Raw genomic sequence first — 25,730 nt, 5'->3', positions numbered from 1 at the left:
ACATTTTCTCTCTGTGTGTTTGTGCAGTCCACGGGTTCTGGCATTTTGGCATTTCCTTGAGCTTCTATGACATTTCTGGATATGCAGTGTACAAATGTGTGCTCACTTAGCCCTGGGCCAGCACCCGGCCTTCTTAGCAAGATGGAGCTCGTCAACGGCCGGCCGAGGATGGATGAGTGTAGAGATTTGTCAGGCAAGGCTGTACTGAGCTGAATAACCTTTTACTGTCAATAAATTCGCCCTTTCTCAGGTAATGACCTGTCTGTGTCTGTCCGGACTGAAGGGGGCCAGTCTTTTAACCTTTCATCAGAGATTTGCTCAGCCCAGCTGTATTCCCCCTTCCTCCTTTCATCCATCACTCTTTCTGGCTGCTCTTTAGCTTGTCTGCACTCAAAACAAATTGCTTATATTCTTCTTCATTTTTTTTTTTTACTTTTCTCCACTATCATTTACTATTGCTTGTTTCTTCCCAGCTGAGCCATATTCATGTAATTTCACCATTTCTTAAAAGAGGGTGTAGATTCTAAGTAGGACACATGCTCCCGAGCTCACACTGATGCATGTCTTCAATAGCAGGTGTAGCATTGGTTTGTGCCAATGTTAAGTCTATTGGACATTTTTCACCCAGTTTTCCACCTGCTGGGCGAACACTGTACGCCCGATTGCTTCTAAAAGTCAGAGCCCACCTCTCTTCAGTAAGCCACACTATTTGACTCCTCATTCATGGGTCTACGACAAATTGTGCAGGACAAGTGAAGCGCTGAAGTTTTAACCAAAAAAAAGATTTAGTAGTAGTATGAGAGATAGTGATGCTTTGCTTCACAAGCACCACTATAATAATAGCTAATAGCTAACTCCATGTCCGCTATAAATTCCTTAGCACCGTTTTGCTGGAAAATGATGACATATGGTGCAAAACACTACTCATTATCCCACAAAAAACGACTTCAGTTAAAACCATTTTACTGATGCTTCCATGGCTTTCATAGTCATTTGCGCAATTTGCACAGCACTATCTTTGTTTATATACAGTACTGTGCAAAAGTCTTAGGCATGTTAATACCCCAAATGGTTTTAAGTCAGTTATTTATATCTTTTGCTGTGGTGTGTCAGTAGGAAATATCAGTTTACATTTCCAAACATTCTTTTCATTACAACATCATTGTAATAATCCAGTGAGATTTATGTATGCACAAGGAATCTGACAACAGCCAGGATGATCTGATCTCACCATCATCGAGTCCGTCTGTGATTACATGAAGAAACAGAAAAAACTGAGACAAACTAAATCCAGAAGAACTGTGGGAATGTCTGCAAGATGCTTGAAGAAATCTTGCTGCAAAGCTACCTGAAAAACTATGCGCAAGTGTACTATGGTAATGGTTAGCGTGCATAGTCTTTTGCATCGCATATAAATATTTCTACCTTATACGGTGATCAGAATCCACATCGGATCACAAACAGAAGGCATTCAAACATGAAAGTGAGTTTTGAGGTAAATTATTTTAAAAGTCTCCAATGCTGATGTTAGCTGGTATACGAAGTCATCCGGTGCTGCCGTCTCCTGACTCAGGTAAACTCATCCTCTGTTCGTAACCACTCTTCTAGCCCGAGCTGGCATGCTTTGGACCAAGGTATTCGGCAGGCCAGAAAACCCTGGCCGTTGGCCCCGAGGAAGCCCTGATGAGGCCCGATCAAGCCCCGGAAGTGACAGTGGAAACGCGACTGGCCCTGGCATGCACTAGCACGCCCGCTTTTGGCCCGACAGTGGAAACGCGACTAATGATCCCAAGCCATATGTCAAATTCCACAAAGGATTGGTTGCAGAAGAAGTCCTGGAAGATTCTACAGTGGCCATCACAGTCACCTGACTTGAAGCCCATAGGAAATCTGGTGGAATTTGAGGAAAGGTGGTTGCAGCACGCAAACCCAAGAATATTACTAAACTGGAGGCCATTGCTCATGAGGAATGGGCTAAGATTCCTCAGAAATGCTGCCAGAAGCTGTTGTCTGGTTATACATCTCGTTTGCAGAAGATCATGACAGGAAAAGAATTCAATTCACTGTTATTTGTATAGTGCTTTTCACAATACATATTGTTTCAAAGCAGCTTTACAGAAAATGCATGTCTATTTTCACTTGAATTTGGCGAAACCACTTTAAGCATTTGTTGTGTTGTGCAATTTCAATTACTTTCGTTTGATTTGTTCATTGCAAACAGCTGAAGGTCTGTAAATGTTGCCAATAATCCTGATTTGCAATGGGGGTTGAATAATTTTGATTACAACTGTACATAATCAGATGTCAAACTGGCCAGAAACTCTCTCACACTGGACGGAATGTCATGTTTTGATGCAATGATTATGGTTGTAATTGATTTTACTGCAGTGATGCAGAATATTTTAATAATTCATACAGCAGACTACTCTGCTGACAGTAGGCCACTATGTATTTCAGTATAGAGGCCAGAAATATGGCATTTGTAATTGTAAAATTATGAAAATATTCATCAATAAATCAATATTGACTTGATTTAAAATAACATATATTTAGTGTAGCAGAGTCAGAAGTTGAAGAATTAGATGAGGTGAGATGGAGTAGAAATTGTGGTATGTTTCATTCTCATTTATTGACTGACAGGAAAGGCTCCTAGCTGGATAGGTCACACTTGTATGACATCAATATGAACTGATAGACATGAACAATGGTGATAATTGAATTTCACTCTTCCTTTATTTCACTGTTCATTTGTTAGTCTGCATAGTACATGTAACAGATCCAATTTTAGGGCATGAGTCTGTTTCCAGGACAACAGGGCAGCATATCTACGCATGATGCTGGCGTCCAATGAGGAAGAAAAAAAAAATACACATCTAATGTTATGAAGTTCATCAACCACATAATTGTAAGAGTCGATGATACAATGATTTCAGGAAAAAAGCTCAGAACGAGAATATGATCTCCTTAGACTGGTGCTAGAATAGGCTGATCTCACTTTAACTGTTGTTTTAGGTATTTTTCTATATTAATTATCCAAGTTAATTCGTCACCTTCTTAGAAAAGTGATTTTATGCAAGATAAGATAGATATCTTCAAAATTGGGCATATAGAGTATTACGTGGTCATGTGTTTTAATTTTGTAAAGTAATATGTTTAGATTTCCATCACTATTAATATGTTGACGTTAACAGCTTTGCATGTTTTAGTAATGTGTAGTCACTTACTGAATTATTATCATTTAATTGATCATTTAATTAACAGTGCAGATATGCTTTGTATGACAGTGTCTACAGGTCAGTGCCCTCAATAAGGGATGATTTTCTTAGTTTAAAGAGATAGTTCACCCAAAAATTAAAATTAGCCCATGATTTACTCACCCTGAAGCCATCTTAGGTGTATATGACATTCTTCTTTCAGTTATATTAAAGGGGACATATCATGAAAATCATATCATGACTATTTCCGTGTTTAAGTGCTATAATCAGGTCCCCGGTGCATCTACCAACCCAGAACATGTGAAAAGTGACAACTCGGTAACTTTGTTTTGGTAAGCCTTTCTCTGCAAGCAGGTCGAAAAATAAGCCGTCGAAAAACTAAGGCGCTCCCCTTAGTTCTGACGTAGGAAGGGGATCTTTTTATAATATTACCGCTCCTTAATCTGCACGAAAAAGCATGTAAACTGTTCTTTCGTTGGCTGCACAGACAAGCACAGAACATAGTCTCAGGTTCAATCTTAGCAATGTGCCAGACAGAAATAGCCAGTGCTCTGTTTCTTTGAACCAATGAATTTATCTGTACAAGAGAGCAGTTTATTAATTTTATTTTCAACGGAAATCCGTCAGAAACAGATGAATCAATATAACTCCACCACAACTACATAAATGTATCCACTAACCATTCAGAAACATCCAGGTGCAGTCTTAAAGTTGCAGCCTCTTCTGGTTATTTCTGAGATTTTGAATGAGTGAGATTCACGTGTTTTTTTATTGTATCCGAAGCTCATGTAAAGGATCTGCCCTCTTCTGAACGGAGGCAAATATTGGTATTTTCCTTATACAAACCCATGGCTTCTCTTCAGAAGGCCTTCATTAACCCCCCGGAGATGTGTGGAGCACTTTTATGATGGATAGATGAGCTTTGATGGACTTCAAAACAGAAACGGCCATTCACTGCCATTATAAATCTTGGAAGAGCCAGGACATTTTTAATATAACTCCGATTGTATTCGTCTGAAAGAAGAGTGTCATATACACCTAGGGTGGCTTGAGGGTGAGTAAATCATGGGCTCATTTAAATTTTTGGGTGAACTATCCCTTTAAGACATTGTAATGGGTCCAACAATGGTATACCACTCAGCTTTTATATTTACATGTATTTCCACCCTAAGTGACAGCTTTTTTTTTTTTGCACTGTTGAGTTCTCTTGATAAATATAAAGTGTATCTTTGTCACTGTTTTTAGGTATGGTGTAAATTTAGTGTGACAAGCAAGTTATTGCAACTGTTAAAATGGTTAGCTTGTCTGAAACGGTGCCAACTTTGCATTTATGCTTCATGCCAACTTTGCCAGCTGCTTAGAGTGATTTATATGCAGTGTATCTTGAATGTGTGCTTATGCATTTACCTGACCACCTCTTATCTCAGAACATGCACCTAATTATTTTATATTATATTGTATTGTTTATTATATAATTAATATTACATTATTAATTATATTATATTTTAGATAGTACTACTTGTATGAAATAATTAAAATAATAATACAAAAAAATCAGTGAAGAAAACAACACAGTAATATTACAAATGTTCCAGAATTTCATTATGTACCAGTGCAGCAATAAGCAGAACAATGTTTTTCCACAGAGACCATGCTAATTTTTAGGTTTGTGTTCAATCTTAGCAATGTGCCAGACAGAAATAGCCAGTGCTCTGTTTCTTTGAACCAATGAATTTATCTGTACAATTTATTGGCTGCATTTCATGATTGAAACTGGTTGCTTATAATGAGGCATGACTTTTGTGTTTTGGCATTGTGAAAGTGTGAGACCGAGGCCAACTGCATGTCTCGCACCACATGCGTGAGAGTTGGCAACCCTGTCTAAAGTATTTTACTTTTGTTTCCTTAAATAATTAGTTGCTGTAGTGCTCTGCTCAGATGTTTCTTGTGATATAGCTCAGTTCACATAAAACCATTATTAACTGCTGAACAGAAGGTTTTTTATCTCGTTTTTATCTCTACAAATATTTTATTTGTTTTAATGTCTCATTCTCACTTGTTGAGTGAGTGACATCTGTCGAACTTAAAGTTCACACTTCACAGACACCCTTTTTTAGATTAAATTTGACAGAATGCAGATTATAATAGGGATACTTGTTGTATTGGTGGCTGTATTGGTAAATGTTTGTTCTTGTATCAGTTCGATAACTTCCTTTTGTGAGCTGGTGTGGCTTCTTATCATAGAATGAGGCAGATAGTAGTATATTATATTATTTTACAGTATACAGTGATAAAGGATATGTCGATGAACATTGCATATAAATATACTTTAGTATTATGAAAATACCCGAGAAGGCTTGAAGAACTCAAATACACCATATATTGCGGCCGTCGTGTGTTTATTGCCTGTTTAATCAAAGCATTTCTATCTTATTTTTATTCAGCTACAGCGATAGCTTGATGCCTTTGTCCACATTATGGGTTTCCGATAGGGGTGGGCGGATCGATCCTGAAGTATCGATACTTTCAATACTGACGTGGTATCGAAAAGGATCGATCCTCACATAAAAATATTGATCCAAATGTGTGTTTTTTTAAAAGGTAATTTTTTATTAATTTAGCATGCAATTCAGTGCGTAAAATAAGCGAATGTTAGCGGATAATTGTGTAGGATATAACTTTTTCTCCTAGTCATCTGGATACAAGACGAAACCAATCAATCACAGAGAGCGTTCGATGCTGGTGCTTCGCTGAGCTCACAGGCCCAGTGCGTTTGGGAAACAAAGCCTTGCTTAGATGACAGAGAAACAATCGGGAGTTATTTCGCAATAAACAAACCAAAAGTGTACATAACAGTTCAAAATGTTGACGTCAGTAAGGTTTTTTTTAATGAAATTAATATTTTTATTCAACAAGGATCGATGCATTAAATTGATTAAAAGTGACAGTCAAGGGTTTTACACTGTTAAAAAAAAAAATCTACTTCATATAAATGCTGTTCTTTCAACTTTGTTCATCAAATAATTCTGCATAAAATGTATCATGGTTTCCACAATAATATGAAACTGTTTTCAACATTGATAATAATAAGAAATGTTTCCTGAGCAGCAAATCAGCATATTAAAATGAATTATCATCATGACTGGAGTAATGATGCCAAAAATTCAGTTTTGATCACATGAATAAATTACAGTTTACTATGACATAGAAAACAGATAGCCTGTTTTAAATTGTAATATTACAGTTTTTACTGTATTTTTGATCAAATAAATGCAGAAGAGAATTAAAAATCTTACAGACCCCAAACTTTTGAACAGTAGGCTAGTACTAGTAGGCTAGTACTATAATTAGGGTAGTTTTGTAAAAGTCACTGACTAAGGCGAGTTGAGAGCACAAATCACAAAATATTTAGTAGTCATGAAAACGTATTCAGATTTAGCATATTAATGATGCATTCACCTCATAAATCATGACACACTGCTCTAGCACAGGGAAGTGCATACAAGTTCAAGTGCATGCTTTTAAAATTAAAAAGTATTGGTATCGGTATCGATATCGGCGATACTGGCCCTGTATTTACTTGGTATCGGATCGATACCGAAATTTGCAGTATCGCCCAACACTAGTTTCCGACCTAGAACGTCATAAGTTATATTACTTCTGTGAGGCAGATGTGGAGTTTCTGCATGAGGGTGCCCTCTGGCTTCCAGTATGAATGAAACAGACGTGTGTTTAGCGCTCAGTAATGCTCACTCCAGAGCCATAGAAACTTCTCTCTATGGCTCTGGCTCAGTCCATCCTATTTTGGGTAAAAAAATAGGAAAAAAATATACTTCTGTCTAAAGAAATGTATATGATAATCCATATGTTTTTCTCCAGTGTACAGGAGTATGTTTGTTTTTTCCACAGTGGATGTGAATTAAGAGGCTCATGTTTCATATTAAAAACATGGACTTTTTTATTTTGCATACCTTTTGACAAAACAAAAAAAAAATCTCAGATTTGTATCATAATAGTATAATATTTTATAATATATTTTATATTTTATAATAAATCCTTAGACCTTTCTATTGATTTATAGTCATATTTATAGTTATAGTCATAGGCTGCCTGCAGGAAGTTTCTTCAAGCGTCTTGAAGATGTTGCCACATTTCTTCTGGATTCTTTTTTTCTTTTTTTTTTTTTTTCATGTAATCCCAGATGGACTCGATGGTGAGATCAGATCTCCGTGTGGAGCATATCGGCTTTTGTCAGATATTTCTTGTGCATACAAAAAATCTCACTGGATTATTGCAATTAATGGCAAAAAGAATGTTTGGAAATGTAATATCTCCAACTGACACACTACAGCAAAATATATAAATAACTGGTTTAACTTTTTTTGGGGTGAAAATACTTGTGTGCCTAAGACGTTTGTGCAGTACACACACACACACACTTATTTATTTTTTTACTTTATTTATATTTATTTTATTTATTTTTCGCAATTAGATTTTTTTTCTATATATTTTATTCAAATTGTGCAGCCCTATATTGTATTATATTGCACTGACTGGACTCTCTGTCTTTGACATGCAGTGGCCTTGCAGTTGCCCGAGGGTCTCCAGATGTTTGCCTGTGTGATCGCTGACATCATTGAGAGGTGGGTACCACATACACTCACACTCTTACGCACATCAGGACTGTGGACCGGCCTGGGTAGACGTCATTGGTTAAAAAGACAGTGTGTTTGAATCTGCAAAAGACCTCTGCGCTCATTAAAAAACTTATCATTATTCCCCTCCATAGCCCGTATCTGGGGCTCAGCAGAAAATTAGACACAATTGCAGACACAAGCTAGCTATTACAGTCTCGCTAGTTAATGACATGAAGTGGAAAACCATTATTCTTCTCAATTACATCTTGTTACTGTCTGTGCAGACCATGCAGCATACAAAAGTACAAATCGTGGTCCAGTGTAGGTTAAGAATGAGTCTGACCACACCTCCCACTTCGATCGGTTATAATGTTAATGCTAATGAACGCTAGCAGCTCGATTTAATGACAAACAATGTGCTGTGACAACAAAAAGCCCTGCAAAAAACAAAACAAAACAAAAAAACTGCTAAAAACCAGCCTAAGCAGTTGGCTGGTGTTAGCTGGTCTTCCAGCCTGGTCATGTCTCGTTTAGCAGGCCGGTTTTCGAGGTTGTTTAATATGGTCAGGCTGGTCTTAGCTGGTCAGGCTGGGAGACTAGCTGACCCACCAGCTGAACACTAGCTAGGCCAGGCTGGGCGACCAGCTTGACCTGCTTAAACCAGCTACATCCATGTTAAACAAGCTAAGACCAGTCAACAAGCTTAGACTGGTTTCAGCTGTTTGTTTGTTTTTCCACCAGGGAAATATTTATGTTCATAGTATAGTCACAGGGTATGTGGCACTCACAGGTGTTGAAGGAAAAGTGCATTAAAAAAAAATTACTTTTTTTTTCTTCTTTGAAACAAAATTTTCAATTTCCTTTTTTCCCCCCAACAATTAATTTCAATATAATTATATTTATTGGAGTCTGAATCATCTGGATTGAGTCAGTAACTGTAGCTAGGGCTGGGCATTGAAGCAAACATCATGCTTCGATTTGATTTGATTTGATTTCTATTCAAAAGCTTGCAACGCAATACAATTTCTACATTACTATAATATTAAAATTGATAGAAATTTTTAAATTAACGGATTTGTAGGCTACTTGCATTTAAATTACACATAAGGATGTTTTTATAATAACGTCATGATTATACATTTTTTATGACTTTCTACATGTTTTTTTTTAAATATAAATATTTAAATGGTGGCTATCATAAAACATGACAAATTTATTCAAACATCAAATATTGAAGTACAGGTTGAGTAAAATAACAATGAATATGCAATATAGTGCATATATTTATCAAAATTCTCCTCTCTAGAGTTTCTAGATTAAATTTTTCTAGCTGACTAATGAGTATATGGACATGATATAAGAATAGCTTTTCTGAGGTAAATGTTCCGCTGTTGAAACACTGATTGAGCAATTGCATGAGACATGATATGGATTTTGGCAAGTTGTACTGTATCTTTCAACAGACATGCCTTCTGATGATCATTCACCTTTATTTCATGCTGTAACTAATAGTAAAGTGGAAGAGATGATCAGTTCACGTGCCACTTGATATTGGTTCATCAAAATGTGAATGAGAAAGATTATTACAGCCCTAACTGTAATAACCTGATTCATGAGATCAGAGGGGTCTTGTGAATCAGTTTATTCCTTGAACATTTTGACTCAAAAGAATGATTTGTTCATGAATTGGACATTGCTACTTCTCTCAAGCAAAGATTAATATAAATATTTTAAGTGAATGATGTAGATTCAGTCCTTTTCTCACACAAAGCTACATAGATAGAACATTGAATGAACAGACGTTTGCGTACAAGTCATAATAGCAAATTCTGTGATACTTTTATTGTGCTTTTGCATCTTTATTGAAGCCTGAAAGCACATTCATTGTCATTGCATGGAACAGAGCATGAAGACTTTTCTTAGCTAGAGAAAGAATGTTATACAGGTTTAGAACAATATGAGGATGAGTAAATAATGACAGAAATTTAATTCTTGGCTCAGCTATTTCTTTAAGAGCCTTGCCTCATTTTGTACAAAACATGTCATTTCTCTCCAACCATCTCCTGGGATGAATGTTCCACCTGCTTCTTTAAAGTATGTTCCCACTATAGCAGAGTCCTATTCCAAATGTCTGCTCAATAATAATGAGGGACATTTTCAGCTGTGGAGAGATGGGTGAGCATTTCCATTGAGCGATATGTTTAGCCCCGGGAACCACACTCAAAGTGTCACTTTCCCAGAGGATTCATCTGTATTACGAAAACATTATGGGACTAAAATGTTTCCATCTCACTCAGGGCTGCTGGTTCGATTTGGAGGTGAGCATAGAGTCAGTGAGTTGAAGCTCATGGCTTTGGATGTTTTGATTGGATCGTGTGAGAGTCTCGCTGCCTGATGACTCTCCTGGTTAACACAAATGTCTGTGTGTGTATATATATATATATATATATATATATATATATATATATATATATATATATATATATATATATATATATATACAGTGAGGAAAATAAGTATTTGAACACCCTGCTATTTTGCAAGTTCTCCCACTTAGAAATCATGGAGGGGTCTGAAATTGTCATCGTAGGTGCATGTCCACTGTGAGAGACATAATCTAAAAAAAAAAAAAAAAACAGAAATCACAATGTATGATTTTTTAACTATTTATTTGTATGATACAGCTGCAAATAAGTATTTGAACACCTGAGAAAATCAATGTTAATATTTGGTACAGTAGCCTTTGTTTGCAATTACAGAGGTCAAACGTTTCCTGTAGTTTTTCACCAGGCTTGCACACACTGCAGGAGGGATTTTGGCCCACTCCTCCACACAGATCTTCTCTAGATCAGTCAGGTTTCTGGGCTGTCGCTGAGAAACACGGAGTTTGAGCTCCCTCCAAAGATTCTCTATTGGGTTTAGGTCTGGAGACTGGCTAGGCCACGCCAGAACCTTGATATGCTTCTTACAGAGCCACTCCTTGGTTATCCTGGCTGTGTGCTTCGGGTCATTGTCATGTTGGAAGACCCAGCCTCGACCCATCTTCAATGCTCTAACTGAGGGAAGGAGGTTGTTCCCCAAAATCTCGCAATACATGGCCCCGGTCATCCTCTCCTTAATACAGTGCAGTCGCCCTGTCCCATGTGCAGAAAAACACCCCCAAAACATGATGCTACCACCCCCATGCTTCACAGTAGGGATGGTGTTCTTGGGATGGTACTCATCATTCTTCTTCCTCCAAACACGTTTAGTGGAATTATGATCAAAAAGTTCTATTTTGGTCTCATCTGACCACATGACTTTCTCCCATGACTCCTCTGGATCATCCAAATGGTCATTGGCAAACTTAAGACGGGCCTTGACGTGCTGGTTTAAGCAGGGGAACCTTCCGTGCCATGCATGATTTCAAACCATGACGTCTTAGTGTATTACCAACAGTAGCCTTGGAAACGGTGGTCCCAGCTCTTTTCAGGTCATTGACCAGCTCCTCCCGTGTAGTTCTGGGCTGATTTCTCACCTTTCTTAGGATCATTGAGACCCCACGAGGTGAGATCTTGCATGGAGCCCCAGTCCAAAGGAAGATTGACAGTCATGTTTAGCTTCTTCCATTTTCTAATGATTGCTCCAACAGTGGACCTTTTTTCACCAAGCTGCTTGGCAATTTCCCCGTAGCCCTTTCCAGCCTTGTTGAGGTGTACAATTTTGTCTCTAGTGTCTTTGGACAGCTCTTTGGTCTTGGCCATGTTAGTAGTTGGATTCTTACTGATTGTATGGGGTGGACAGGTGTCTTTATGCAGCTAACGACCTCAAACAGGTGCATCTAATTTAGGATAATAAATGGAGTGGAGGTGGACATTTTAAAGCCAGACTAACAGGTCTTTGAGGGTCAGAATTCTAGCTGATAGACAGGTGTTCAAATACGTATTTGCAGCTGTATCATACAAATAAATAGTTAAAAAATCATATATTGTGATTTCTGGATTATTTTTTTTTTAGATTATGTCTCTCACAGTGGACATGCACCTACGATGACAATTTCAGACCCCTCCATGATTTCCAAGTGGGAGAACTTGCAAAATAGCAGGGTGTTCAAATACTTATTTTCCTCACTGTGTGTGTGTATATATATATAGGCTGCAATTATCTAATTAAAAATACAGTAAAATAGGAATATTCTGAAATATTAAAAAGAGCTCAAAAGAACAGCTTTTATTGTTCGTTTTATTGTTCGTTTATTATACGTTTTGTGACATTATAATATGTCTTTACTATCGCTCTTGTTCAATTTAAAGTTTCCATGGAGAATAAAAGTATTATATATTTTTTTTAAAGTCTGACTGACCCCAATTTTTTTTAACGCAAATGTACGTTTAAATTAATATATAAAATATTTTAATTATTTAGTATAACTAAAATTGTACATTTGATTTATATGAATGAATATAACATGATGAAATACTGACTACATTTAAAAGACATTTTCATTAAACTGACTAAAAAAAACTGTAGAAATAAACACTGGCCATATCTCCTTTTTTTCTATATCTTTTCAGGTTATTCTTTAAATATTCTTCTACATGTTGTATTAAAATGGTATTCCGACATACGTTAATCAGTACCATGGTATTATCATCAATATAGTGTTCCATAAACTGCAGTAATATCATGGTATGAGGGTTTTGACCTCTCTCTCGCTGTCTCCATGTCCACTTAAATGTGTGAAAAGTGCTTTGAGTGTGTAATTTGTATCAGACGGCCGTAGTGCTCTCAGCTAAAGAGCTACCTCTTTCTCATCGTAGCAGGGCTTAGCACCGCAAATGTCCAGGCACTCGGAAACCTGTTAAAACCAGTCAGTGTTTAATGAGAGCAATTAATGTCCGTTAATTAACTTTGCGAAAGCCCCCATCTCCTCCTGACATCAGCCACAGCTTTCCATCCCTCTTCTGCATGCTCTTCCCCTCTTTCTCGCATCCACATCTTTGGATCTCAGCCAGCAGGATTTCTTTGATCTGCTGTTTCTCTGAGGGCCTTTAGCTTGGCTTGCATAGGACATTTATTCCTCGTTGATATTTAGGGCTCCGGCTGTTTAGGCGTGAAGCACTTGTTGGGGAAAAATGCTCATCATTAGCCTTTGCTGCTGTTCGACATACAAACCTGAGCAGGTGCCCACAGACCACAGAAACCCTTTTTACAACTGGTATTAAACAGGGATGCACCGATCATTATGTTTTTTTATAGCTGATTCCGTTTGACGGCAAGCAAATGGGCCAGTTCTGATACCGGTTGCTGATTTTCTTTTTTTTTTAAGCAAATGTATTTGTTATATTACAGGCCATACTAAAGGCAACCACTGGATTTGAATCACTATCCAAACAAAGATGCTACACACATTGAATTGAAAGCCTTTATTGTCATTGTATATCTCTGTATACAATGAAATTGCTCCTGACTGGTGTTAGAAAAACAAACAAATAACATCAGACAATAAATAAGACTAAAGTATGTACCGCAAGTGACTAAGTCATAATTTTGCACATTGGGAAAAAAAGTCCAGATATAAATGGAATAAGTGGTCGCAGTTGAGTAAGTGAGCAGTGATAGTAATTGCAAAAGCATTTACATTTCACATTTAGTGCAATTTAGAGTTTAAAGTCCTGATAAGTAAAGTGACCAAGTGGTAGTATTGCACATTGACATTCTACATAAGATATAGAGAGCAATATGGGCAAAAGTAGAGATTGAATGAAAGTCATTGAAGTTGAATAAAGTGACCAGAGATAGTGTTGTACTTTGAAATTCCCCGTTTAGTGCATATGTGAGTTTATAGTCCTGATAGCTTTTGGGAAAAAACTGTCCTTTAAGCGATTGGTCCTTGTTCTTAAGGATCTGTACCGCCTGCCTGAGGGCAGGAGCTCAAACAGGTGGTGTCCTGGGTATGATGTGTCCTTGATGATATTTTTGGCCCTAGAGAGATAGCGGGAGCAGGCAATGTCTTCCAGGGAGGGTATGCAGCCAGTGATTTTGGGCTATATTGATTACCCTTTGAAGGGCTCTCTTGTCTGCTGTAGTGCAACTGGAGTACCATACGAAATATCGGTTTATGAGCACAGCACATGTAGCATGAGCAATTGATTTTGATTTAAATTAGATAGTATAATTTCAAGATTTAAAGCAAAAACATCATGGTCTGACTTTAGCTTTGTGATATTACACTGTAAAAAATTAAACCGTTATTTTTACGGTTAAAAAACGGCAGCTGTGGTTGTCAGTACATTACCGCCAAAAATACGGTAGCAACGTTATTGTTTTTACAGACTTAACTTAAAATTTACAGTAATAAACCGTAATTCATTATCTGATATAATGTGAATTTAACGTCCTATTGAAGTATTAATATCTGTTTTGTACCATTGTAATACACTGATAACCACCAATCACAGCAGTGATGAGAGTCACATGATCAATCAAAGCTCATCACAAGCAGCTCTTCCACAAGAAATGTAATACTAATATAATAGAAGCTGCACAGTGTCATTCACACAAACATTAAACACCATCATGGTAACACACATGAAATTTTAAAAATGCAATAAACATTAATTTAACAACATTAAATGTAACATAAAACCCTAATGTACATAGCTGATTAGAACAAACTAAGAAAACTATAAAGAAACATAGTTATTTTAACAAAAATAGATCAAATGTGAAGTGTCACGCAGGGAATTGTGGGAATGTCAATTTACGGTTTTTCACTGTAAATTATACAATGAGTTATTCTTTTTCACTTTCAAAAATGTAACGGTATTTTACAGTAAAATTACATTAAATGTACCATTAGATCTATCACAGTTATTTACCGTATATAGTACGGAAACTTTCTGTTAACCAATTAACAGTTTTTCACTGTAGCATTTTTACAGTCTTTTACCGTTAAAATTAAGATCATTTTTTACAGTGTATGCAACATAAAACATACCCGCACAAAACAAAAACAGCAGACGTACTGAATGAAAATGCGTGTTTACTTTCTGACAGAAGATGGCACTTATGGAACAGTGTTTTCTGGTTTACCACTGTACACAAAGCAGTGCTGTGCTCATGAACACTACTTTATTAGGCATTATACAGAGGTAAGAGGAAAAGAAAATGTCATCGAAACTTTTCCAAAGACCGCTAGTTCCCTTCAGAGATACATTCATATGAACCCCCACCCCCAATTCAGTATTTATATTTTTCTTCCAATATTTCGAGCATCGCAAACCATAAGCTTGCTGTGCCTGGTACAGTATTTTATCTATTCTCTTCTATTTGCGTCCGTCTTCTGCATGCTCTGTCTCTGGCCTTTGTTAATTTCTTGTTTACAGATTTCACAATATTTCCACACAAATACAAAATTATTGCAATGCAGTTTGTGTGCAAGTCCGGAACCGACTGGTGCATCTAATATTAATCTGTCTCTGGTGATTCGATCACAAGTGGTAAGCCATCTTAGACGCATCACTGTTTATACCTGGTTGTAACGTGGCATTTACAATTATTTATCTAAGTTTTTATTGTTTTATTTTGAATTTTATTTTAGACAAAACAATATATTGTTTTAATATCTGCCAGAAATATACCCTACTGATCAAACTACCGGACTGGTTTACCTCAGAATGTAGTTTCAAATGATCCGATCGCAAAAGTTTTGGTCATCATTTACATTTTTGCTTAGCTGTTCTCTTGAACATGTTGGTCTAAATATGTAAGACCAGTATGACACTGAAAAAATTGTAATCTGGGGCCACAACATACATACAAATCATCTGGCACTGTTTACCTGGTATTAACATGTTAATACCAGGTAAACAGTGCCAGATGTTTTATGTGTATGTTGTGACCCCAGATTACAATTTTTTCAGGGTCATACTGGTCTGCCCCAGGGCCATTGGAAAGGATTATTTGTTACATGACACTAAAAACATCAATAGGCACAGCTCCCAAACATGAGATATAATAAAAATCATATTAGACAGAGAATGAGAAACAGAACCAGAATGGATAAGAAACAACGTTGCATCAGCTAGAATGATCTTAATGGGACTGAGAAGAATGCTAGAGATTGGAGACTCCTCTTGTCATGTGTTCTGTGATAGACTATGAGCTCCATGTCAGTGTGCGGAAAAGAGGTTGTGTAAATCTAGTCAAAGTATAAGCTGATTAAACAAGATGAGGTTTTAAGCTCTAATGAGAGCAAGTTGCTATGTATTACAGCAAAAGCAGCAGTTGATTCTCACACACACACTCACAATCAGCCCCACTTCCACATGAGAAAATGTTATATTTCCACATCTGAGACACCCAAACTTGTAGGTCTTCTCACACGGTGTCTTTACATTTCCTTGAACGCTGCTGAAAACACCTACACAGGCTAAAGGTGCATATACCTTCTTAGAGGTAGATTCCCACACACTTCATGGCTTTAATTTGTTAATGTATGTCTTTCGTTCACTCGCACCTACAAACTACTACTTGTGGAATGGAAATACAGGTTGGCTGGGTATTGATAAATCAGTGGTTCTGTTAGTATTTTTTATATACTGTATATCCCATCCTGTAAATCTCGAACAGTTCATGTTAATTCACTGGTTAAAGATAATTTTTTGATCCTTGAAGTTCATTCAGCTTTTAAAACTTCTGGAAACCCCAAATGTTATTTTGGGCCTTTGAATATTATTTGTGGACAAATGGGGGCCTTGGATTTTTTTCTTTTACTCTAATTTCTACCTGATAAAATATTTTAGAGCTTGGCTACAAAAATGTATCTTCTTTATAAAAAATGCCTGTGGTGCGTTCATGTTTTATTAATTTATGACTTTCCCAGGTCTAAAAATCCATTTTTTTTCTAGACCGTAGGCAGTGATTCTTCAAAGAAGAAAAAAACAGAGTGAATCAGAATTAGAATCATTGATTTTAGTTGGTTTAGCTTATTTTAAAGGGATAGTTCACCCAAAAATGAAATTTACCCAAGTCACCCTAGGTGTATATGACATTCTTCTTTTAGACGAACACAATCGGAGTGATATTAAAAAAATGTCCTGGCTCTTAATAGCAGTGAATGGCTTTTTCTGTTTTGAAGTCCATCAAAGTGCATCCATCCATGATAAAAGTGCTCCACACAGCTCTGGGGGTTTAATAAAGGCCTTCTGAAGAGAAGTGATGTGTTTGTGTAAGAAAAATATCCATATTTAAAACTTTATCGACTAAAATAACTAGCTTCCGGCAGGACTTCAAAACAGAAACGGCCATTCACTGCCATTATAAAGCTTGGAAGAGCCAGGACATTATTTTAATATAACTCCGATTGTGTTCGTCTGAAAGAAGAATGTCATATACACCTAGGATGGCTTGAGGGTGAGTAAATCATGGGCTCATTTTCATTTTTGGGTGAACTAACCCTTTAACGCTCGTTTTGTTTCAGTTAAATAATCTTATGGTATTTTGAGACCATTTTTGAAGTTTGCTGAGGCCCCCTGGTTGAGAATCAATGCACTGAATAATAGGGATGCACCGATATTAAAATTCTTGCAGATGTGATAAGTAAATTGCTGCACCTGGCAGATCAACGCAATACTTATTTTCTCTACAATACGACAGGAAGAATCGATGAGTATGGTAAATTAAATTAAATAAAAGCTGGAGTGTGTATTTAAGGACGTTAACTGTAACACTATGATTGACAGGCCAATTTATTGCAGCAGCAATTATCACGTGGTATTATGTCCCAAAATTTGCATACTCTTCTGCTTCACACTCATGTACTTTTTCTTCACAAAAAAGTGCATACTTTTAGGGCATAGTATAAGTAGACGAATTGGGATTCAGTAAATGATTATTTTCAAATAATAGCCAGCGCAAAAACCCCTAAATAAACAATTAAAATTCTATAATTTTTTCTAAATATTAAAGATTTGCTCAATTTTACATTTAACAGAGTTATTAAATTATTAGTGTTTTAAATATGAACTTTACCTTTTAATTTAGATTATCTTATGTAATCTAAATTTATTTATTTTTAAATAGAGGAAATGAAACAACTGAATTCTGTCACTTATTAGTTTGATAGGTTTTTGAATTCTCTGAGATTTCCAGGTTGACACTAAACAGGGCAAACTAGCTCCAAACAAAAGATGTGATACACAGAGCTAAATATAGTCATGCTACCAGGATGTTAAATAAAAAATCACTGAGCTCTGTGGTACCGAGTTGCTGTTTAACTCGTTTAGAAGAACATCTTCATCTGGTGTTCTGCTTTGAATTTTGGCTTGTTAAGAGACACTGCGACGAACCACGAGAGCCGAGCATACGTCAGTCTGACTTTGATACACCGACAGCTAATTCAGAAAGCATGAAAGGATCTCATGTGAACCCCATTAAACATATACGCAACACTGGGCCAAGACTCCTGCCGTTTTCGTCATGTTTGAGGCCCTTAAGAAGCGCGGAGAAACCTCCTCCTGTGCTGTCTGTCACTAAATGTTATGTTCGTCATAATACCGCCTTCACAGCTAAGACATCTCAGAATAGCAACAGGCTTTTCATCGAGTTTCCTGCTTAAAGGTCTAGGCTTTTTATTGTATCGATCGTTGCTCATAATGTTTCATAAAAATGTTGGCATAAAGTCGCAACTGTAGCCTTTCAGCGCAGTCCTATTGAACAAGGTGATTTTCATCCATCTAGCCCACAACATTTATGCAAATGTTTGCGCTACTCTTAGTATTAAAATAATATGCCTGATGTTTTTCTATACAGGGCGATGCATGACTACAAGCTTAAGATAATGTCTTTTGCCAAGTTCATCGGAGTGCATCAGCATAATGGAGTTGAATATATATATATATATATATATATATATATATATATATATATATATATATATATATATATATATATATATATATATATATATAGGGATATATAGGGATTTATTTAGCAGAATATCTAAGCTGCTCCTGTCATATTTCATTCACACTTCTGAAAGTTCAACCATTAACAATACAGAGAGGAACCAATTGGGTCAGTCCATGTCAAATCAGACAGATTTAAAGAAGTGTTTTGCTGTGGTGATTTTGTTCCAAGTTTGCTTATGTAGTATTTGCTAAAACTTAAATAATGTCATGTGTTTTTTTTTTTTTTTCTTCAGCCCCCCAGAAATCTTTTCCAGTCCAAAATAGGTCTGGGAAGCCAGGTTTAGGGTTTTATATTTGTAAACTTGTGATTGCTGGCCTCCTATGAATTGGGAGATATATAGAAAATAAATGCTTGTTCTCTTCAAGTCCAAATGGTTCAGAGTCTCCTCGGGGTACAGATAGTACAAATATTTTTATCATTGGCACCTAAATTTGTGAAAAAGTATTGAGGTCCTTAATAATGTGCATTAAAAAGGCCTATGATAATTATATTAGAAAGACCCCATCATTATTAAATATTAGCATTGTAGTCAGGTAGACCTAACATTGATTTGAACCAGTTGAAGACTTTTTTTTAGTGAATAATGGCATACATTTTGCTCTGTTCCTCACATCTTTTTTTATGGCTTTAGAGAACCTGTAATAGTCAGGATAGACAACATATTTAGTTGTACGTGAATGAAAACAAGGCTGTAAGGGATACGATTTATAAGATAAATTGGTTTTATATGAATGTATCTCTGAAGGGTAGTTGACTGTCTTTAGAAAAAAATGTATGGCATTTTCTCTGCTTTGGGTAGAATAGAATTATTTACAGTATTTTGACATGACCACGATAAAAATATGCATGTTCATTACTGATCCAGAATGCGGCAGCAGGAGTGGTCTTTAACAAACCGAAGAGAGCATGTCACACCTCTCTTCATAAACCTGCACTGGCTACCAAGAGCATCAAATTCAAGGCACTTACATATGCCTATGCCTAAAGAACAACAACTCTGCACCCCTATGTATGTCACATGTCACAGCCATATACAGTACATATTGTTGCTCTTTTGTTGTTTCAACTGCTTCTATTGTTCTCCTCATTGTAATTCTTTTTGGACAAAAACGTCAAATGATTAAATGTAAATATGTGGCTAAAGAGATGATGACAGAATTCTCACATTGCATTGAACTGTCCCTTTTAAAAGGCTGTGAATCTTTCCCATCAACACAGCCAGTCGACGTGGATGGGCAAAGATGCCTCCTCGTGCTCTTTTTCCAACAATGTTGTTTTGCTCTGCCGTTAGAGCCTCCTATCTGACGCCTGGCCCCATTTTTGCTTTCTTTGATTCATATCTCCAGGCTGTGGCCCACGGCCTCTGTAGGGGAAATGTCAGAGTTAGTGTGGTGGAAAGATCCTGGCATGGGGCCGACAATCCCCATTCCCGACTCACACTGCACAGCTGAGCTGTAGGTGGCAAGAGCAGGGCTATGATTGTGTGTGTGTGTATTTGTGATTCCCAGCTGTCTGTCTTCCTCAGTTCTTACATAAGGAGCTCGTACTTTGAGGAGAGATCACCAAGCCCACAGCCACTGGAAGAACAAGCCAACTCTCTCTCTCCCCTTTCTCACTTTCAATCTGTGTCTTTCTTACTCTGTCTGTGTTGATGACTAATGAGCTGCTGTGCCTTTCCATGCAATGAGTTACCTGCCTACACGCCCAGTGTGTTGCCTTGTCTCGCTGGCATGAAGTACTGCGGGGGAAAGGGTGAAATAAATAGACAGGTATGTGGAGTGGATGGACGACTAGTTGAGTAGTTGATGTTAAGAGTGTTTCAGGCCCTCTAATTCACTTAGATGTTTTTTAGGCTTGATATTTTAAACTTCTTAGAGAGGGTTTTAGCGTGCTGTTTGTGTTTTAGCCATCAAAAGACAGGCTGTCTTCAAGAATGTCTGCCTCTTCTGTGTGCTATGTTATACTCAGTCTGAAAGCATTCGTTTGTTGAATGTCTGTCAGTTAAACTATACAAACTCACTTTGTATTGTTACAGTGTCTGTAGTATATGTAAATTAACAATGTTTTCTCTTTATCCATGCTTCCTGGAACAAGAAATTCCTGTTTATTTGTCAGCAAAAGTCTATGGGATGACGCAAAATGTATCATCCAGTGGACTTTTGACAACTCCAGGGTTTGTGTGAAAACATGTGTTATATACCTGCCCAAGGACAGTCGAAATGACAGAGGGCTATTAAAGACCCCCTGTGGTGAAAAAAGTTTTTAATGTTATTTATGTGGTGTTTTTAATATGCTTTAAGACAAACCATGTGCAAATTCATAAGTCAAAACCATTGCTGATTGTTTTCTCCTTAAAACGGCAGTGAACCAAAGACAGTCTCAAAAACGCTCACAAACTACTGTAACTTGTAACCACCGGCGGCGCCAGGGGGGGTCTTGGGGGGTCTCAAGACCCTCCCAAAAAACGCCTTGCCCCCCCCATTTGACCCCCCCACCCTCTTCCTGATTAAAAAATATATATACCCGGGATAAAGATTTAAAAATGTTTCTCTTCAAACTACGCAGAACAATAATAATTAATAATTTATTCGACATATAAAAAAATATAAACATAAGAATCACTGCGACGCCACATGAACGTCGTTGCGCCTTGCGTCATTGCGTTCAAGGCGCTGCCGTGAGCCCGCAAGAGCTGCTACAGCTATAGCTTGAAGCTAAAAATGGATCGCTTTGCTGGACAAAAGAGGAGCAGAAGTACAGAACCTGTACAGAAACTGGACAGAAGTAGGGCAATCAAAAGGTGGTGAGAGTATGAGAATTATGGAAGCTTGTTTCCGCCACAGAATAAAACATTTTAAAAGATAATTGCGACTTTTTATCTCACAATTGCGAGTTTACATATAAAGTCAGAATTGCTTGAAATAAAGTCGCAGTTGCGTGTTGAAAAATCAGAATTGCGTGAAATAAAGTTGCAATTGTGTCTTAAAGTCAGAATTCTGATTTTTTTTTTCCGCAATTGCGACTTTATATCACGCAATTCTGACTTTATAACCCATAATTGCGAATTTATATCTCGCAATTCTGACATCTTTTCTCAGAACTGTGAGATATAAACTCACAATTGTGAGATATAAAGTCCAATTCTAAGGGAAAAAAAGACGGACTTTTTTTTTTTTTTTTTTACCTCAGAATAGTAAATATCTCACAATTCTGACTTTATAACACGCAATTGCGACTTTATATCATGCAATTCTGACTTTATATCTCCCAATTGCGACTTTATTTCTCAGAATTACGACTTTATATCTCACAATTCTGACTTCATATTTCGCAATTCTTAGAAAAAAAGTCACAATTCTGACTTGATATATCGCAATTGCGAGAAAAAAAGTCAGAATTGTGAGAGAAAAAGTCGCAATTATTATTATTTATTTATTATTCAGTGGCGGAAGCAAGCTTCCATAGAGAATAGATAGGCATACTATTTTGTAAATATGTTTTCTGTCATGGGTGTGGCTATGGCAATTAAAGTTCAAGCATATTGTTTGCAAACTGCAATTGATTAATTAATTAAAAACAAAGTAGTTTATATGCTCTGTTGTTTTTGTTGTTTAGTAGCAGTAATATGCAGTTATTAGCCGTGTCGACTGTATTTTTTGTTGGTTTTCATGAGACCCCCTCTTGAAATGACCAGGACCCCCCATTGCCCCCCCAATCAAAATTGTCTGGAGCCGCCACTGCTTGTAACCAATCACATCAACGTGCGGGGCGGGCTTTAGCATAGCATTAACTGTGCTGTAAAGCAGGGGAGTCTCAAGAGAAGCCAGGTTGAAATGAAAAATCGGGTACATTTAGCAATATAGGCTAGCAGGTGAGTTATATATATGATGCATATTCGATGTTACATATGGAGATGTTCAAAGTGTTTCTATGGAGGGCAGACTGAGATGGAGTGGAGGCGGGGCTGATTTGCAAATTCATGTGGAGAAAATAACTCAGTCCCACTAAACATTTACTCTTTGAATTCATGCACCCAGTAACAATACAAGTTGTCACCATTATGACTCGGGGCTTTCACACAGGGCACGTTTTCTGCGGTGCAAGTCCGTGTGCAATTTGTTCCCGGCAGTCTTCACAGTGTTGTTCTGGTTTCACTCCTGTAATACTTCTGTTTTTCTATGTTTTTGATCAAATAAATGCAGCCTTGGTGAGCATAATAGACTTCTTTCAAAAACATTAAAATATCTGACCACAAACCATTGAGCGGTAGTGTATAGAATCTAACCTTTATTAATAAATGCTATTGATGCATTGAGCCTTGCTGTAAAGTGATACCAATAAATTATTAAAATTTAAGCTTAAGGATTTGGATTTTCTAGCTTGTCAGACTTTAGTTAAAAGTATTTGCAAAAATAACTTAGAAAAGTGCATTTAGACAAAAGCTCTAGCATAATTTGTTTGCAAATGTCACTTTGGCTTGATATTTTGTATTGAATGCAATGACTTTTAGATATTTTTTGTGACCAAATGTGTCCAGGGGCATTCTATGGCTACTTTATGTAATTTTGTATTTAATAAGGAAGTAGATGCTATGGAACAAAGTCTGCCAGCTCTTCTTGTTGTCTTTAATATTGTAAAATCCATACGTAGAATTTTTTCCAGCCATTTTGAGATGATTTAAACCAGATGGCCAGCAGTCATCTGCTCTTAGTTTTGATTTGAAGCATTTGTGATTTCTCAAAGACCTTTCGCCTGAGATCCTCTGCAGTCCCAGTCACTTTTACAGATGGCCATAACAGCGCTTACAGATGTTAGCGGGGAAGCTGTCACGTCATTTTCGCCTGAAAGATTCTCTCTGTAAACTTTGCTCAATTCCTTTTGCCGGCCACTCTGTTGGGTCTGTCACAGGAGGCGTTAGCAGGTGGGCAAATTTTTATATTCTTTTTTTTCTTTTTTTAAATCCATGCTGTGAACATCACACTGAGGTGCAAAAAGGAGAAGCCGCACCTGCCGGTTGCACCTGAACATCACCTTACTTCCAGAGAGTCCCAGGGAACCTCTATCTACTAAATAAAGACTCAAGTGAGAATGCACCTGACTCTGATCACAGGTCTATCAAAGGAAACTCCACATCTCTTGTGATAAAGACAAAAGACTGGACTAAGTTTGGTAGCAAACATGTATAGAAGTCACAAGAATCAATATAGGTTGAAGAAAAAACACTGAAATAATGAAGACAGAAACCTGGAGGAAAACAGCAAAAGTTGGATTCGATCGGTCTTGTCAGTAGAGCAAATTGCAGGTTGAGAAACTTGTTGGGCCCCAGAGCCATCACACAGGCTGCAAAAGCAGACGTTACATTGGGAATTGGTTCCCAATCTGCTTGACATCACTGTCGTTATAGAGACAGGCCGTCCCTTGTCAAAGTTTGTCAACATATTTGGATATGTTATTTAGTGTGTGTGAGAGCATACTTGGTTATGAAATGTAAAGGTGCCAAGTAGTAGTCAGACTTGGCTAATTAAACACAGAGAACACCTCACCGGCATGGTCCTCTGTGTTGGTTTTTTATTATTTATGAAACTATATAAAATAAACATTATGTGCCTCTGCATAGCAGTGTTGCAAGGTATGGTTGCAAATTCAGTCCAAATCACATTGCAACTTTGATTCTCACTGCTTAATTATTCGCTTAACAAATCTTCTATGCATAATTTAGGAGTAGAAAACATACCCTACTGTTCAAAAAATCGGGGTGACTTTTGATCAATTTAATGCATTCTTGCTGAATAAAAGTATTGTTTTCTTCTTTTTTTAAATCTTACTGGCTGCAAACTTTTGAACAGTAGTACAACTTTAAAATAGTTCAGATTGAATTTGTTGTTCTTTTAGAATCAGTTCTCCAAATATAAGAAACATTGAACAATTTACTATAAAGATATTAGAAATTTAGATCAGAAGTTAGAGGTGGTTCAATTTTCATTATTTTGATGGTGCTATAGCAAAAGCGATTAACACATAAATATGTGTACAAAATTTAAACTGTTATTGTAACAGGACCCTAACAGTAGTGGGGTCATTTGTAACAACAGTGCTTTTGTCATTTAAAGGGGAACTATGCCGTTTTTTTTAGCTTAATTTACCTTAACTGAACAGCTTTGGAGTCATTGGAATGGTTATATGACTTTTTTTGGGTTGAATGGTGGACCCGTCTCGCTTCCCTCTAGCGCCTGTGAGCGGAAAAACCACCCTTGCAACTTTAGTGTCAGGAAGTATCACGTGATATCAGGTCTCGCGATGTAACGAATTGCTTTACGGCGCTGCACACATACATTTATATGCTAGCCTTCTGTGTATCATACATACCTCAGTGGACATGGCTTCGTGCGTTCGCCGGCTTCTTTGAAAACAAATGCACATGACCAGAGGTAGAAGATGTGAGGGGGGAGAGTCACCAACGAGTTTTTACGACAGTGTTGTCAAATATCTATTCCGAAGCTGTAGGGGGAGCTCTATAGAGAAACCCATGAGCAAAAAGCTAGAAAACAGCGAAGAAATTGCCCAAACTGCATAGCGTCGCTTTAAACAATTAATGGGAAATTTGTAGATTTTAATTTGTACTTTAATTTGTAGCTAATATATGTGGACAAATTATATCAAAGGTTGAAATAACAAACAAAAAAAACTGAGTTACAGACATTAAAGCAAGAAGTGTTACAGCCATCCTCCCCTGTATGTGGATAGATCTGAATTTATTATGGACATTTTTTTAATATATTATGGGATATTTGCTGGTTGTGAGTACAAATCAACAACATGGGCTCTTAGCTCACCTTCTCTCCTCAAGGTTTCACACACTTACACTTTCCTGCTAAACTTATTTGGTTTAATTGAGGAATAAATGTCCATATGACAAGTATCTAAC

At 37.1% G+C, this 25,730-nt stretch overlaps 1 protein-coding gene across 2 annotated transcripts in view; it reads left to right on the top strand.

Annotated features, from left to right (window-relative positions):
* Positions 1-25,730, top strand: part of dph1 (diphthamide biosynthesis 1) — a 102,214-nt gene that overhangs the window by 15,466 nt on the left and 61,018 nt on the right. For both annotated transcript variants that reach the window (XM_084126849.1, XM_084126850.1), the window contains exon 3: positions 7,795-7,858. In XM_084126849.1, the coding sequence (XP_083982975.1) occupies positions 7,795-7,858 (64 nt within the window). The remainder of the gene's footprint in view (positions 1-7,794; positions 7,859-25,730) is intronic.

The sequence above is a fragment of the Abramis brama genome (assembly GCF_963993115.1).
Source record: "Abramis brama genome assembly, chromosome: 10".
Taxonomy (NCBI): Eukaryota; Metazoa; Chordata; class Actinopteri; order Cypriniformes; family Leuciscidae; genus Abramis; species Abramis brama.
The sequence above is the reverse complement of the archived record's forward strand: the minus strand, read 5'-3'. Positions and strand labels throughout refer to the sequence as shown.